Source organism: Talpa occidentalis, unplaced genomic scaffold (assembly GCF_014898055.3).
Source record: "Talpa occidentalis isolate TD23 unplaced genomic scaffold, MPIMG_talOcc4v2.1 talOcc4.15, whole genome shotgun sequence".
In the NCBI taxonomy this organism is placed as follows: Eukaryota; Metazoa; Chordata; class Mammalia; order Eulipotyphla; family Talpidae; genus Talpa; species Talpa occidentalis.
Window position 1 is genome coordinate 80,252,717 of NW_023601543.1, and position 13,090 is coordinate 80,265,806.

A 13,090-nucleotide genomic window follows, 5' to 3' on the forward strand; every position below is an offset into this window, starting at 1 on the left:
TGTATCAGAGCTGTTACTGTCAGGAAGTTGTTTTATTTTTATGTCCATGCTGGTAATCAAATGTAGATCAGGAATTTTTAATCTGTTCTTTAGGAAATATTTTTAAAAAGAGATGTGGCTAAGTATATTTTATCCCAGAAATTTAGTGTACATTTTGAATATACTAAACTATTTTGTAATTTCTTTTGCCAGATGATTTTCAGTGGGAGAATTACTTGAAAGAGACTGGTTCTTTAAGTGCTCCTTCAGAGTGTTTTAGACAGGTATGCCAAAATTCTGTAGATATTGTGTATATTAGTGTAAACTGTTAACTTGAAGGGTATCTTTGTGACTGTTAGGTTCTGGTAGTATGAGGAGATAGTGGGATTGTGGTAGTACCACTTGAGAGCCAGATGGTTTCTTTGCATTCATTCATTAAGAATTTATTCTATGTTAGGTATACTGAGCCTTTATGACTGCGCATCTGGAGGGAAAGACAGATGTAAATAATTAATTATGAGAAGTGTGATAACTCTACTGGGGAGGCTCAAAGAGATGATATTTGAGGCGGTTGGAATGGGGGGGTATTTCAGAGAGAACATTTGAGGCAAAAGCATATCGGTATAAAATAATCTGACACAGGATGGTATGGGGTAGCTGGAACACAGTGGGTAGAGCTGCTAGTGTGGGAATGAGGTTAAAGATGTGGGGACTTTGAAACTGTACTGAGAACTTGGACTTTATCTAGGCGGTGGTGAGCTGCCAGTTGGTATATTTCAAGGGGAATGGCCTAATCAAATTCTTATTTTACAAAGCCACTCAGGATACATTTTAGTGGCTGTATTTGGGTTGCAAGTGGGCAGATGAGTAAGACCAGCAGTAGGCAATGGTTTTATTCTGCATGTCAAGCCAAGGAGAGGATTTGGAGATATTTATCTTGACCCTTACAGCTCACCATCGGCTGTGGCTATTACTAAAAACATTCCTTGGATATTCTGGTAACATAACAGACCATTTGTTTTTCTTACAGTAATGCACTTTAACAAAATTTTCTTTGTGTGTATGTGTATAGTCTCAGATTCCACCAGCCAATGACTTCAAGGTTGGTATGAAACTGGAAGCCCATGATCCTCGAAATACTACTTCGATATGTATTGCAACAGTCGTCGGCACTACTGGTGCCAGGCTTCGTTTAAGATTGGATGGCAGTGATAATAGAAATGATTTTTGGAGGCTTGTCGATTCTCCTGACATTCAGCCTGTTGGGACATGTGAGAAGGAGGGGGACTTACTTCAGCCTCCACTGGGTAAGGATAAGCAGTTTTTAAAATGACATATTCTTACTAATAACAATTTTCGGTAGAAATAGTTTTACGTGGCCTTTAAAAAAATCTGTTCTCCTAGGCATTCTTGCAAATAGATGGTCAGGTGGTTACTGTAGAGAATGTATGAGAGAGGAACTTAGTACTGTATATTGTAGTTTCACTTAAATACACATTAGGCATATATGTGCTGAAGCTTTCCAACTCTAGGGCAAGACTCATGCTTTTTCGAACTTGAAAAGTCAAAAACAGCATTACTGGATTACACATGCAGATTCAGAAACCCTTCTGGGGGAGAAGTTTGTTGTATTTGGTATGAATTGCTTCCTCCCTCAATATTGCCCACTGAGCCATTCGGCATTTTGGCTAGAGTGCTAGCAAAGGAAAAGGGTATGATTCCATATCTAGACTCCAGTTTCAAACTTGGGAATTTCATTACAACTGTAGTGAAAAAAGTTCTTTCCGAACTTTTTCTAGCAAAGGTTTTTAAGTATTAAGGTTTTTAAGTATTGACCAGGTTTTTAAAAAATGTGTATGACTCTTAATTTGGTGCAAAATTTTTCTGCTTTAATTCTTAGGGATATGAGGATATTCTGTAGAAAAATAAGCAACTTAGTTTATCACTTCCCCATTCCGAATGAATGGTGGGTCCCCCCTCCTTATTTACAGTGCCAAAGATGAAAATTCTCTATTGTAACGCACAATGAGAGAGTGGAATTTCTTTTTGTCTCTTACAAGTGAGAACCCAAAATTTAAAGTATGAATACTAACCATTCTTTTAGCAACATGTATTTATGCAGTCCTACTCTGGTAATTATTTGTTAATTATTCCTAATATGTTTTCTAAATTTTTTTTAAAAAACTAGTCAGATATGTTATTCCAAAAGATAGTTTAGGGTATGTATCTTTGCTGTTTTTTCCTTTTTTCCTCTTCATATCTCTTCATATCATTCTTTTTTGTTTATTTTTATAATATTTCTTTTGTAAATTTTTTTAAATTTTTATTTTTTACATCATTGCTCATTTTTAAACAATATTTGCTTCCCCCACCCCCTCAGGTGTAGTCTCCATAGAGTTTCTTTCACCAGTGCACCGCGCACCATCACCTCAGTCCCCTGTGCTCAGTATTTCTTTAAGTCATACAGAATTCTTTTAGAGGTACAAGTGTAAGCCCAAGGCTTAGCCTTCCCTGTTTACAGTGGGATATGTTTTTGTATTTTGTTTAAAGGACGCGCAGGTGTTGTGATTGTTAGCATTTCAAACACATAGCCAGAGTTGTGATCACTCTTTCAACTTTTATAGTTTATTAATTAAAATTTAAAATATTTCACAATACATGCTAATTAGTATATAGTTGGATACTACATAAAAAAAATACACAATTTTGGCCAGTTTGCGCTTTAGGTGCTTTTGCATAGTTTAATTTTCATTTTAGTATAACATCATTTATTTAGTTTTCTTTTTTAAAGGGTTTATTTAAGCTATAAAGGTTATTCAAAAGATTTTTTAAAGTTCTAACATTCAAATAGAAAAGTGTACAAGTCATAAATATACCACTTAAAAATACACCTATATAACTATCATCAAAATCAAGGAATAGAACATTAGCTCTGCAGAGGACTCCACTCCTGCTGATCCCCAGTCATAACTTCCCCCTTCCTAGAGGTAACAGCTGTCCAGAATTTCTAACATCATAGATTAGTTTTATCTGTTTTTGAATTTTTTATATGCACTTTGTTCTATTTTTGACTTTTAATCTATGTTTGACTTAAGATAGAATTAATTATATTAAGAAAAATCATGGTGCATGATGTCCTGGGTAAGATGGGGATTAGAAGAAAGGGCTTAAGGACCAGAGAATGATTCTTAATGCAATATTCTAATCACACTGTGGAAAATCCATGCTGTGGATAACTATTAGATATCATTAATAATTTTGATTTATTATAAGGGAACATGTAGCAGTCTTTCCTCCTTCTTTCCTAGCAATAATTATTTTCCTAGTCCGATTAAGGATTCATACAGGATTATTGTACAGGATTATTATAGAATGACTTTCTATCTGAACTTTTTTGTTATATCCTATTGATATCAGTGATTCATGTGCCTCACTAGTGCATATATCCATCAGGGATGCATGCCAGGTTCTATCCAGTTCTGGCATCAAGGCAAGCAAATTTTGAATGAAACAGATTGCCTCAAGAAAGCAGTAAAAGTAGCAGACCTCCGCTCCCTGCTGCATGTGCCAGATGCTGTGATATTCCCATTAACTGATAGATTTCTAGAGAAAAGCACCTGTGGAGTCTGTTTTGATAGCATTCGATACACATTATAAGAGAAAACCCTGTTTAATGAGTGTAAAGACTGCTGAAATTAGATTTTTTATAACATTTTATTTAAAATTTCAACCATACAGAAAAGGTGAGAGAATTTTACATTGAACACCCACAGACCCACTACCTAGATTTTACCATTATCATTTTACTATATTTGCTTTATCACTTACCTGTCCATCTGTCCTATCGATACATCAATCTCTGATGCAACTCTGAAATAAATGTATTTCAGAGTATGTTATTTATGTCATTACATTTTCCTTAAATCCTTTAGCATGCATATCATTAACTAGAGTTCAGTGTTTATAGTTTTTTTTCTTTTGAGATAAAATAGTGAAATGTACCGCCGTACATGCACATTTGCTGAGTTTGACAGAAAACTGTCTTTTTGGAAGGAAATAAGTCAGGGACTCAGGAAAAAGCGGGACTGGAAATCATTTGCAACCTTTGCTCTGCTTCTGTGGCTGTTGGAAGGGAATGGAATGGAAGCTTTCATGCATTCTATGGCCTATTCCCAACATATACTTGCATGTTGGTGAATCCTTGCTAGTGGCTTCTCCCAAATGAGTTTTACCCCCACTTTAGTACAGTGGGATATAGCACTCTCTTTTCTTCCTGCCTGTTTCCTCATTTCTTTGATAGGAAAGTCATTCTCTGAAGAAAAATTGGTGAATAAACCTGTTTCTTATACCAACTTGCTGTAGTAGCACAGAGAGGCTTTTTCATGATATCTGATTTATTTTATAACATAGGGTACCAGATGAATGCGTCATCTTGGCCGATGTTCCTTTTGCGAACATTGAATGGATCTGAAATGGCACCTGCAACATTCTTTAAGAAGGTAAGAAAGATGTCCTAACAATTTTTTTTTAATCACTTGAGCTGTGGTTTTATTGTTTTAATCAGTATGCTTAAATGCTTTGTCTTCTCTGACATGAGAAAGCAAAACTGATTTTTAAATTACTGGCTTGGCAAATGTATTAGTATCCTAGGGCTGCCATAACAAAGTAGCACCAATTGGGTGGTTTAAACAATAGAAATTTATTTTTTCATAGTTCTGGAGGCTAGAAGTCCAAGATCAAAGTACCACGGGGGTTGGTTTTTGGCATGGCCTCTTTTCTCAGCTGATGGCTGCCTTTTTACTGTATCCTCACATGGCCTCTTATCTTTTTATGTGCAGAAGGAGAAGGATCTGTGATTTCTCTTCCTCTTTTTTTTTTTTTTAAAGATTTATTTATTTATTTATTTATACAAGAACTGGGGTATAGTCCAGATGCACTGGAGGGTCAGAGGATTCACCAGAGACAGAGCGGGGAACAGAACAGGCAGACTAACTGAAACACACTGCTGAGGGGAGCAGCGGGTGCTACAGGAGAGGTCTGCCGCGCCATGTGGGACCTTAGCCAGCTGGCCGGGATAGAACCAGCACTACAGAGGCTGCGGGCAGCTTCACAGCGCTGCGCTCAGCCACTTGCACCACCAGGGCAGGCCCTCTCTTCCTCCTCTCATAAGGATACCAGTCCTATTGGATTAGGAGGGCCCTTCATATGACTTTTATTACCTCTTTAAAGGCCATTTCTCTAAATACAATCACATTGTGGGTTAGGGCATTAGTTTATGAATTTTGGGGTACACAGATCAGTCCACAACAGTGACTTCAACAATAGAAATTTATTTTCTTACAACTTTGGAGGCTAAAAGATTGAGATCAAGATATTGACAGACTTGATATAAGGGCAGGAATGGGCACTGGGCAGGTTTTCTATGACCCGAGCAGACGGGGTAAGGGAGGAGTCAGAGTCCTGAAGCCCTCCGTGGCTTTTCAGGCTTTTATTGGGATTTATCAAGTATACAGCAGGCAGGGGTGCTGGGGGGCTGAGAGGCTGGCAGGCCTCCCAGCCCCCTGCAAGTCTTCACTCTGTCTGGGCTCTCTGGTGATCTCTGCTGCTCTGTTCTCTTGTGGTTCTGCTTCTGCTTCGGGTTTTTTTTTTTTTTTTTTTTTTTGAGTCCTTTCTCTTTGGCTTGGAGATGGCTATCTTCTGTGTCTTCACATGATCTATGTCTGTGTCCTATAAGGACACTGGTGATATTGGATTAGGGCCCTCCCTAATGACCTTATTTTAAGCAAATTACCTCTTTAAGGCTCCTCCAGATACAATTGCATTCTAAGGTACTGGGGGTTAGGACTTCAACATGAGTTTTGGGGATACACAATTCAGCTCATAATAGCAAGTCATAAAAAGGTTCATTTGCAATCACTCACTAGTCAAAATGAATTAGTACCTTCTTTCTTTAGATATGAAAGGGGTGCTCTATGGGAAGCAAATGTTTGTGCTATTCTTTATTTACCTTCAGAAATACAGCCTTTTTAAATTTTCTTATATTAGTTATCTCTTTGATATTAAATTATGATGGGCCAAAAAACCACTTGAAAGTTATTTAGTGAGATTTGATTTCAGGAGTAGAATAATGTTAAAAACTCAGCAGGAAGAATTTGTTATAAGAAGATACTTGTTATAATAACACAGGGAAAATTCCAAGAATAATTTATGCTCTTTAAAACAATGTTGTAAAGGGTACACTATGTTAAAATACAATGAATAAAAGCCAAAGCCAAGTTTTGGTTAAATGGTGGGTCAAAATAATTCTTTCTAACCCTCTGTCTTGATTGTTTTCTTGGTCACTTAAATTTTATTTTAGCTATTTACATTAGGAATGGTAAACATTGATTATAGTTATTAAAAACATTAGAAGAAGCTTTTTTTTTAAGATTTATCTATTTATTTATACAAGCACTGGGCAGAGTCAGAAGTGCAGGAGGGTGAGAGAATTCACCAGAGCCAGAGAGGGGAGCAGAGCAGGCAGAAGGACCAAAGTACACTGCTGAGGGGAGCAGCGGGCGGCAGGAGAGGTCTGCGTGCCAGGCGGGACCCTCCTCCAGGGGCCGGGGAGTGGCCGGGGATAGAGCTGGCGCCACAGAGGCTGCGGGCAGCCTCGCAACCCAGCGCTCAACTGCTGCGCCACCAGGGAGGCCCCATTTGAAGAAGCTTAAAGGGAAAAGGATGTGAGGCATCAATTAATTTGACTCCTGCATTGGAAAAAAAAAATCTTGACTGTGAGCAGCATGAATGCTGGAAGTGAACCCCACCTACCAGCAAAAGGACATAGGTAGATGCAAGCCCCTTGGACAATATTAAAGATATGTGAGCATAGCTGATAACAAGAGATGTTTAGCAGTAGTCTTTATTAAACATCTATTAACTTGGATTGTGGCTTTAGAAAAGCCATTGGATCTGTTTTACTTATCAAATTGCTTTATCAGCTAGCTGCACATCACAAGTTACACATATTATGTTTCATTTTTTAAATTATAGAAGTAATTGTTGGGTGTCAAGCCACTTAACTAGAGTGATAAAATGAGTTTCCCATTATCTTGTTTGTTACTCTGTTCCAGTCTCTTGAAGCTGAAGTTTTGTGTTCTCCCAGACCTTTTTCTGTGTGTTCAAAAATATATATGGGCTTTTCTTATTTATTTATTTATTTATTTATTTATTTATTTATTTGTTTGTTTGTTTATTTAAGGCAAACACATTTATCATAGACACTGAAAATGCATTTGGGTAAGAGGACTGAGTAGGCAGTGTTTTTTTTATTTAAAAAATTTTTTAAAATTTAAAATTTTATGTTTCCATATGTGTACATGTCCTACCACCTGCTAGTACCCCCACCTCACTCCCTTTCCCATTCCCTTCTCTCTTCCCCCGTGGCCTCTGTTAACCATTTAGTTCTTTCACTAAGTCCAAGATTTGTTCCTGCTGTGTTTTGCCAGTGTGTTTTTGGCTATTTATATTCCACAGATGAATGAGACCATCTGATAACTTTTACTTTCTGACATATTTCACTTAATTTCACTTATTTCACTTAATTACCTCCAGGTTTATCCATTTTATCCCCAATGCCAACCACATCTTTTTCACAGCTATGTAGTATTCCGTTGGGTATATATATTCCACAATTTCTTTATTTATTGCCTACAAGGGGCATCTATTTGTCTATAAGGGGCACTCCATGACTTGGCAATTATAAACAGTGCTGCTATGAACATAGTGTACATAACTCTTTTCATATTAGAGTTTTCATATTTTTAAGATAAATCCTTAATAGAGGTATTGCTGCATCATACAGAACTTTCATTTTTATTTTCTTAAGAAATCCCCATATTTTTTTCCAAAGAGACTACACCAACTTGCATTACTACCAACAGTGAATGAGAGTTCCTTTTTCACTGCAGCCTCTCCAAATATTTGTTGATTTCATTCTTTTTTATATAGGCCATTCTAGCACAGGGGTGAGGTGAGGTGATAACCCATTGAGGTTCTGATTTACATATCCCTTATAATAAGTGATGTTGAAAATTTTTTCATAATGCCTGTAGGCCATCTGAATTGTCTTCTTTAGAAAAGTATATGTTTAGGTCTTGCCTATTTTTGATTGGGTTTTTTGGTTGTTGTTGGGTTTTTTATTGGTTTTTTGGTTGTTGTTGGGTTGTATAAGAATTTTGTAAATTTTGAAAAGTAACCCTTTGTCAGATGTGTGACATGCAAATATTTTTCCCATTCTGTAGGTTGCCTTTTTGTTTTTATGATGGTTTATTTTGAGGTACAAAAGTATTTTTTGTTCTATTTTTATATTTATATATATTTCACATCATTGTTCATTTTTGTACAATATTTGCTTTCTCTCAGGTGTAGTCCCCATAGAAATCCCACCACCAATTCACCTGTGCATCATTGCCATATTCCCTGTGCTCTTCCCTCCTGTTTTGATCCCTCTCCCTCCTGCTCCCCCTCCCCTGCAGAATGTCTCTGATTTATAGTTGCCTGTTAATTTTGTTTTTTTGTTGTTGTTATTTGTTCCCCCTGATCCCTTATTTGGTTTCCCCATATTCTTCTATAAGTAAACCATCTGATTTTTTTCTTTCTGACTTATTTTACTGAGCATAACCCCTTCTAGCTCCATCCATGTTGCTGCATATGGCATGGATTTACCTTTTTTGATTGCCGAATAGTATTCCATTGTGTGTGTGTGTGTGTGTGTGTGTGTGTATATATATATATATATATATATATATATATATATATACACCAAATCTTCTTGATCCAGTCATGTATTTTTGGGCATTTGGGTTGTTTCCATATCTTACCTGTTGTAAATAGTGCTGCAATAAACATAGGGGTGCAGGTATCCTTTTGAATGAATGTTTTTGTTTCCTTTGGGTAAATTCCTAAGAGTGGAATTGCTGGGTCGTATGGTAGCTTCATTTTTAGTAGTTTGAGGAACCTCCACACAGCTTTCTGTAGTGGTTGGAATAGTTTGCATTCCCACCAGCAGTGTAGGAGAGTTCCTTTTTCTCCACATCCTCGCCAACATTTGTTGTTGCTAGTTTTATTAATATGTGCCATTCTCACTGGTGTAAGGTGGTATCTCGTTGTGGTTTTGATTTGATTTCCCTTATTATAAGGGATTTCTTTTTTAAAGATTTATTTATTTATGCATACAAGAGCTGGGGTATAGGCCAGAGGTGTGTGTGGGGCGGGGGTGAGAGGATTCACCAGAGACAGAGTGGGGAACAGAACAGGCAGATTGACTGAAATACACTGCTGAGGGGAGCAGCGGGAGAGACAGGAGAAGTCTGCTGCACCATGTGGGTAGCTCCCCTGGCTGGGGATCAAACTCGTGCTGCACTGGCTGCAGATAGCTTCATAGGTTGTGTCTTAACCCCTTGCGCCACCAGGGAGGCCCCTGATTATAAGGGATGTTGAACATTTTTTCATGTACCTCTTGGACATTTGCATTTCCTCTTTGGAGAAGTGTCTTTCTCGCTCTTCTGCCCATTTTTTGACTGGATTGTTTGTTTTTGTAGAGTCACTCGAGTTCTTTGTAGATCTTTCTGATCAGTCCCTTATCAGTTGCCTGGTTTGCAAAAACGTTCTCCCAATCAGTAGGGCATCTCTTTGTTTTGGCTAATGTCTGTTTTGCTGTACAGAAGCTTTTTAGTTTGATATAATCCCAGCTGTTCATCTTTTCCTTTACTTTCTTTGCTTTGGGGGATTAGACTTGAAAGATGTTACTGAGATGTGTGTCGTGTAGTGTTTGACCTATATTTTCTTCTATATATTTTGTGATTTCAGGTCTTACGTTCAGTTCTTTTATTACATCTTTGTGGTGGATGTCCTGTAGCATGTTTTCTTTCAAGAAATTTATGGTTTTCATTCTTATGTCCAGATCTTTAATCTGTTTTGAGTTAATTTTTGTATATGGAGCTATATATGGACCTAGTTTCATTTTTTTTGCATGTGGCTTCCCATGTTTCCCAGCACCATTTATTAAAGAGGCTGTCTTTTCTCCATTTTATGGCCATAGTTTCTTTGTAAAAGATTAACTGTCCATATTTGGATGAGTTTGTCTCTGAATTTCCTGCTTTGTTCAATTGGTTTGAGTTTCTGTTTTGTTTTTGTTTTTTCCTCCCAGTACCATACTATTTGATTATTGTTGCTGTGTAAATAAGTTTCAAGTTTGGGAGTGTGATAACCTCCATTTTTCTTCTTTTCTTCCAGGATTGCTTTAGCTATTCAGGGCCTTTTGTGGCTCCCTATAATTTCGTAATTGTTCAATTTCCTTGAAAAAGGTCATTGGGATTTTGATAGGTATTGCATTGACTATAGATTGCTTTAGGAAATATGGCCTTTTTAATGATGGCTATTCTTTCCAACATGAGCACAGAATCTTCCCATTTAGGTCCTATGCCTCTGTTCCTTATTTCTGTTTTTTCTGATATGTTGTTTGCATATAGAAATACAACTGATTTTTGTGTTTTGATTTTGTATTCTGCCACTTTACTGTATTCATTTTTTATTTCTATTATTTTTGTTAGGTTGAGTCTTTTGGATTCTCTAAGTATATTAACATGTCATCTGTAAATAGTGACAGTTTAACTTCTTTTCCAATTTGGATTTCTTTTATGTCTTTGTTGCCTGATTTCTTCAACTAGGATTTCCATTACTATGCTGAACAATAGTGGTGACAGTGGATATCCCTCACTTATTCCTGATCTTAGAGAAAATGCTTTTAGCTTTTCACCATTGATTATGATGTAGGCTGTAGGTTTGTCATCTGTAGCTTTTATGATGTTTAGATGAGTTCCATTTTTCCTATTTTGTTTAATGTTTTTATCATAAATGGATGTTGAATCTTGTTGAATGCTTTTCAGCATTTACTGAGATGATCATGTGATTTTTTTTTATCCTTTGTCATCTGGTGAATGACTGATTAATTTGCATATGTTGAATCAGCTTTGCATTCCTGAGATGAAGCTTACTTGATAGTGGTGGTTTATTCTCTTTGCTAGGATTTTTGTTGAGGATTTTTGCATCTATATTCATCAGCGATACTGGTTTATAAGTTTCTGTTTTTGTATTATCTGTATTTGGTTTTGAGATCAGGGTAATGTTGGCCTCATAGACTGTATTGGGGAATTGTCCTCCCTCTCTGATTTTTTTGAAGCACTTGAGTAGGTAGATCTTCAATTCAATGGAAAAGCCATCTGGTTTTGGGCTTTGTTGGTAGGGAGACTATTACTCTTTCAATTTCAGCACTTGTGATAGGATTGCTTGTCTATTTCATCTTGATTCAGTCTTGGGAGGTTGAGTCTAAAAATTTGTCCATTTCTTCTAGGTTGTTCAGTTTGTTTGCGTAAAGATGTTTGTAATAGGATCTTATGATCCTATGTATTTCTGTAGTATCTGTTATAATTTTGCTTCTTTCATTTGTGAGTCTATTTATTTGTATTTTCCCTCTTCTTAAGCTTAGCTAAGGTCATGTCAATCTTGTTTATTTTTTTAAAGAATCAACTCTTGCTTTCACTCATCTTTTGGACTATCTTTTTGTCTTATAATTTATTTCTCTTGAATTTTAATTATTTCTTTCTCTTACTGGTTTTTGCATACTTTTTTTCTCTAGTGCCCTCAGCTGCATAGTTAGATTATTAGCTTTATTTTTTTTTTTAATGTGGGCCTATGAACTTTCCACATGGTACTGCTTTTAGAGCATCCCTTAAGGTTTAGTCTCAGATACTTTTTTTTTTAAAGATTCATTTATTTATGCATACAAGAGCTGGGGTACAGGTCAGATATGCGGGGGGTGACAGGATTCACCAGAGACAGAGTGGGGAACAGAACAGGCAGGCTGACTGAAATACACTGCTGAGGGAGGGGAGCAGCGGGCTAGTCAGGAGAGGTCTGCTGCGCCATGTGGGTTGCTCCCTGGCCAGCCGGGGATCAAACTCGTGCTGTAGAGGCTGCAGATTGCTTCATAGTGCGGTGCATAACCCCTTGCACCACCAGGGAGGCCCCCAGGTCTCAGATACTTTTTGATCTCTTCTTTGATTTCCTCTTTGACTGACGAGTTGTTCAGAAGCATTTTGTTGAGTCTCTACATGTTTTGGTATATTCCAGATTCCTTTTTGTGGTTAATTTCTACCTTTATACCATGTGATCTTTGAAGATGCTTGGTATAATTTCTATTTTCATAAATTGTCTGAGATATGTTTTATGTCCCAGTATACGATCTATTCCTGAGAATGTTCCATGTGTACTTGAGAAAAAAGTACATTCATTTTTTGTGGAATGGAAAGTTCTATAAATGTCCAGTAAATCCATCTGGTCTAACACTTCATTTAGGTCCTTTAATTCTTTGTTAATTTCTATCTGGATGATCTGTTCCTTTGTGTCAGTGGTGTGTTCAGTTGTCTCTGTCAACAATTGTATTTTTGCCGATAAGAATTTTTAGGTCTGTTAATAGTTGTTTGCATATATAGTTGCTCTGGTGTAAGGTGCATAGATATTATTAACAGTTGTATCTTTTTGCTGAATTGTTCCCTTGATCATTATGTAGTGTCCATCTTTGTCCCTGATTACCATTTTTAGTTGAAATCCAAGTTTATCTGATAAGGGACTAGGAGTTCCTTCTTTTCTCTGAATGTTATGTACAGCTTTGCTCCAATCTTTCACTTTAGTTTGTTTTTGTTTTTTGATTTTAAATGGGTCTCTTGTAAATAAAGTATAGATGGCTGAAACCTTTTCACCCATGTTGTTAGTCTTTTAATTGGTGAATTCAGTCCATTCAAGTCCATTCATATTTAGGTGATTATTGATATAAACTGCTTAATACCAGTCATTTTGGTTTTGATTTTCTAATTTTTTTTTTCCATTTGTTTTGCGCTGCTTTTCCTGGATTGCTTTCCCTAGTGCTTCTATCAATTTTTTTGTTTCTTCATCTGTGGTTCTTTATTCTGGACTTTTGGTTAGTGGTTACCATAGGGGTTTTGCTTAAATTACTGTCTTAAATCCTTTATGTGCTGGTGTCCAGTCTCCAAGATTTAACTCTACAAATTCT

General features: G+C 36.8%; 1 protein-coding gene across 3 annotated transcripts in view; it reads left to right on the forward strand.

Annotated features, from left to right (window-relative positions):
• The window catches only part of SCML2 (Scm polycomb group protein like 2), an 82,210-nt gene that overhangs the window by 18,841 nt on the left and 50,279 nt on the right, over window positions 1-13,090 (forward strand). For all 3 annotated transcript variants that reach the window (XM_037512643.2, XM_037512644.2, XM_037512645.2), the window contains 3 exons: window positions 193-263; window positions 1,052-1,286; window positions 4,390-4,478. In XM_037512643.2, the coding sequence (XP_037368540.1) occupies window positions 193-263; window positions 1,052-1,286; window positions 4,390-4,478 (395 nt within the window). The remainder of the gene's footprint in view (window positions 1-192; window positions 264-1,051; window positions 1,287-4,389; window positions 4,479-13,090) is intronic.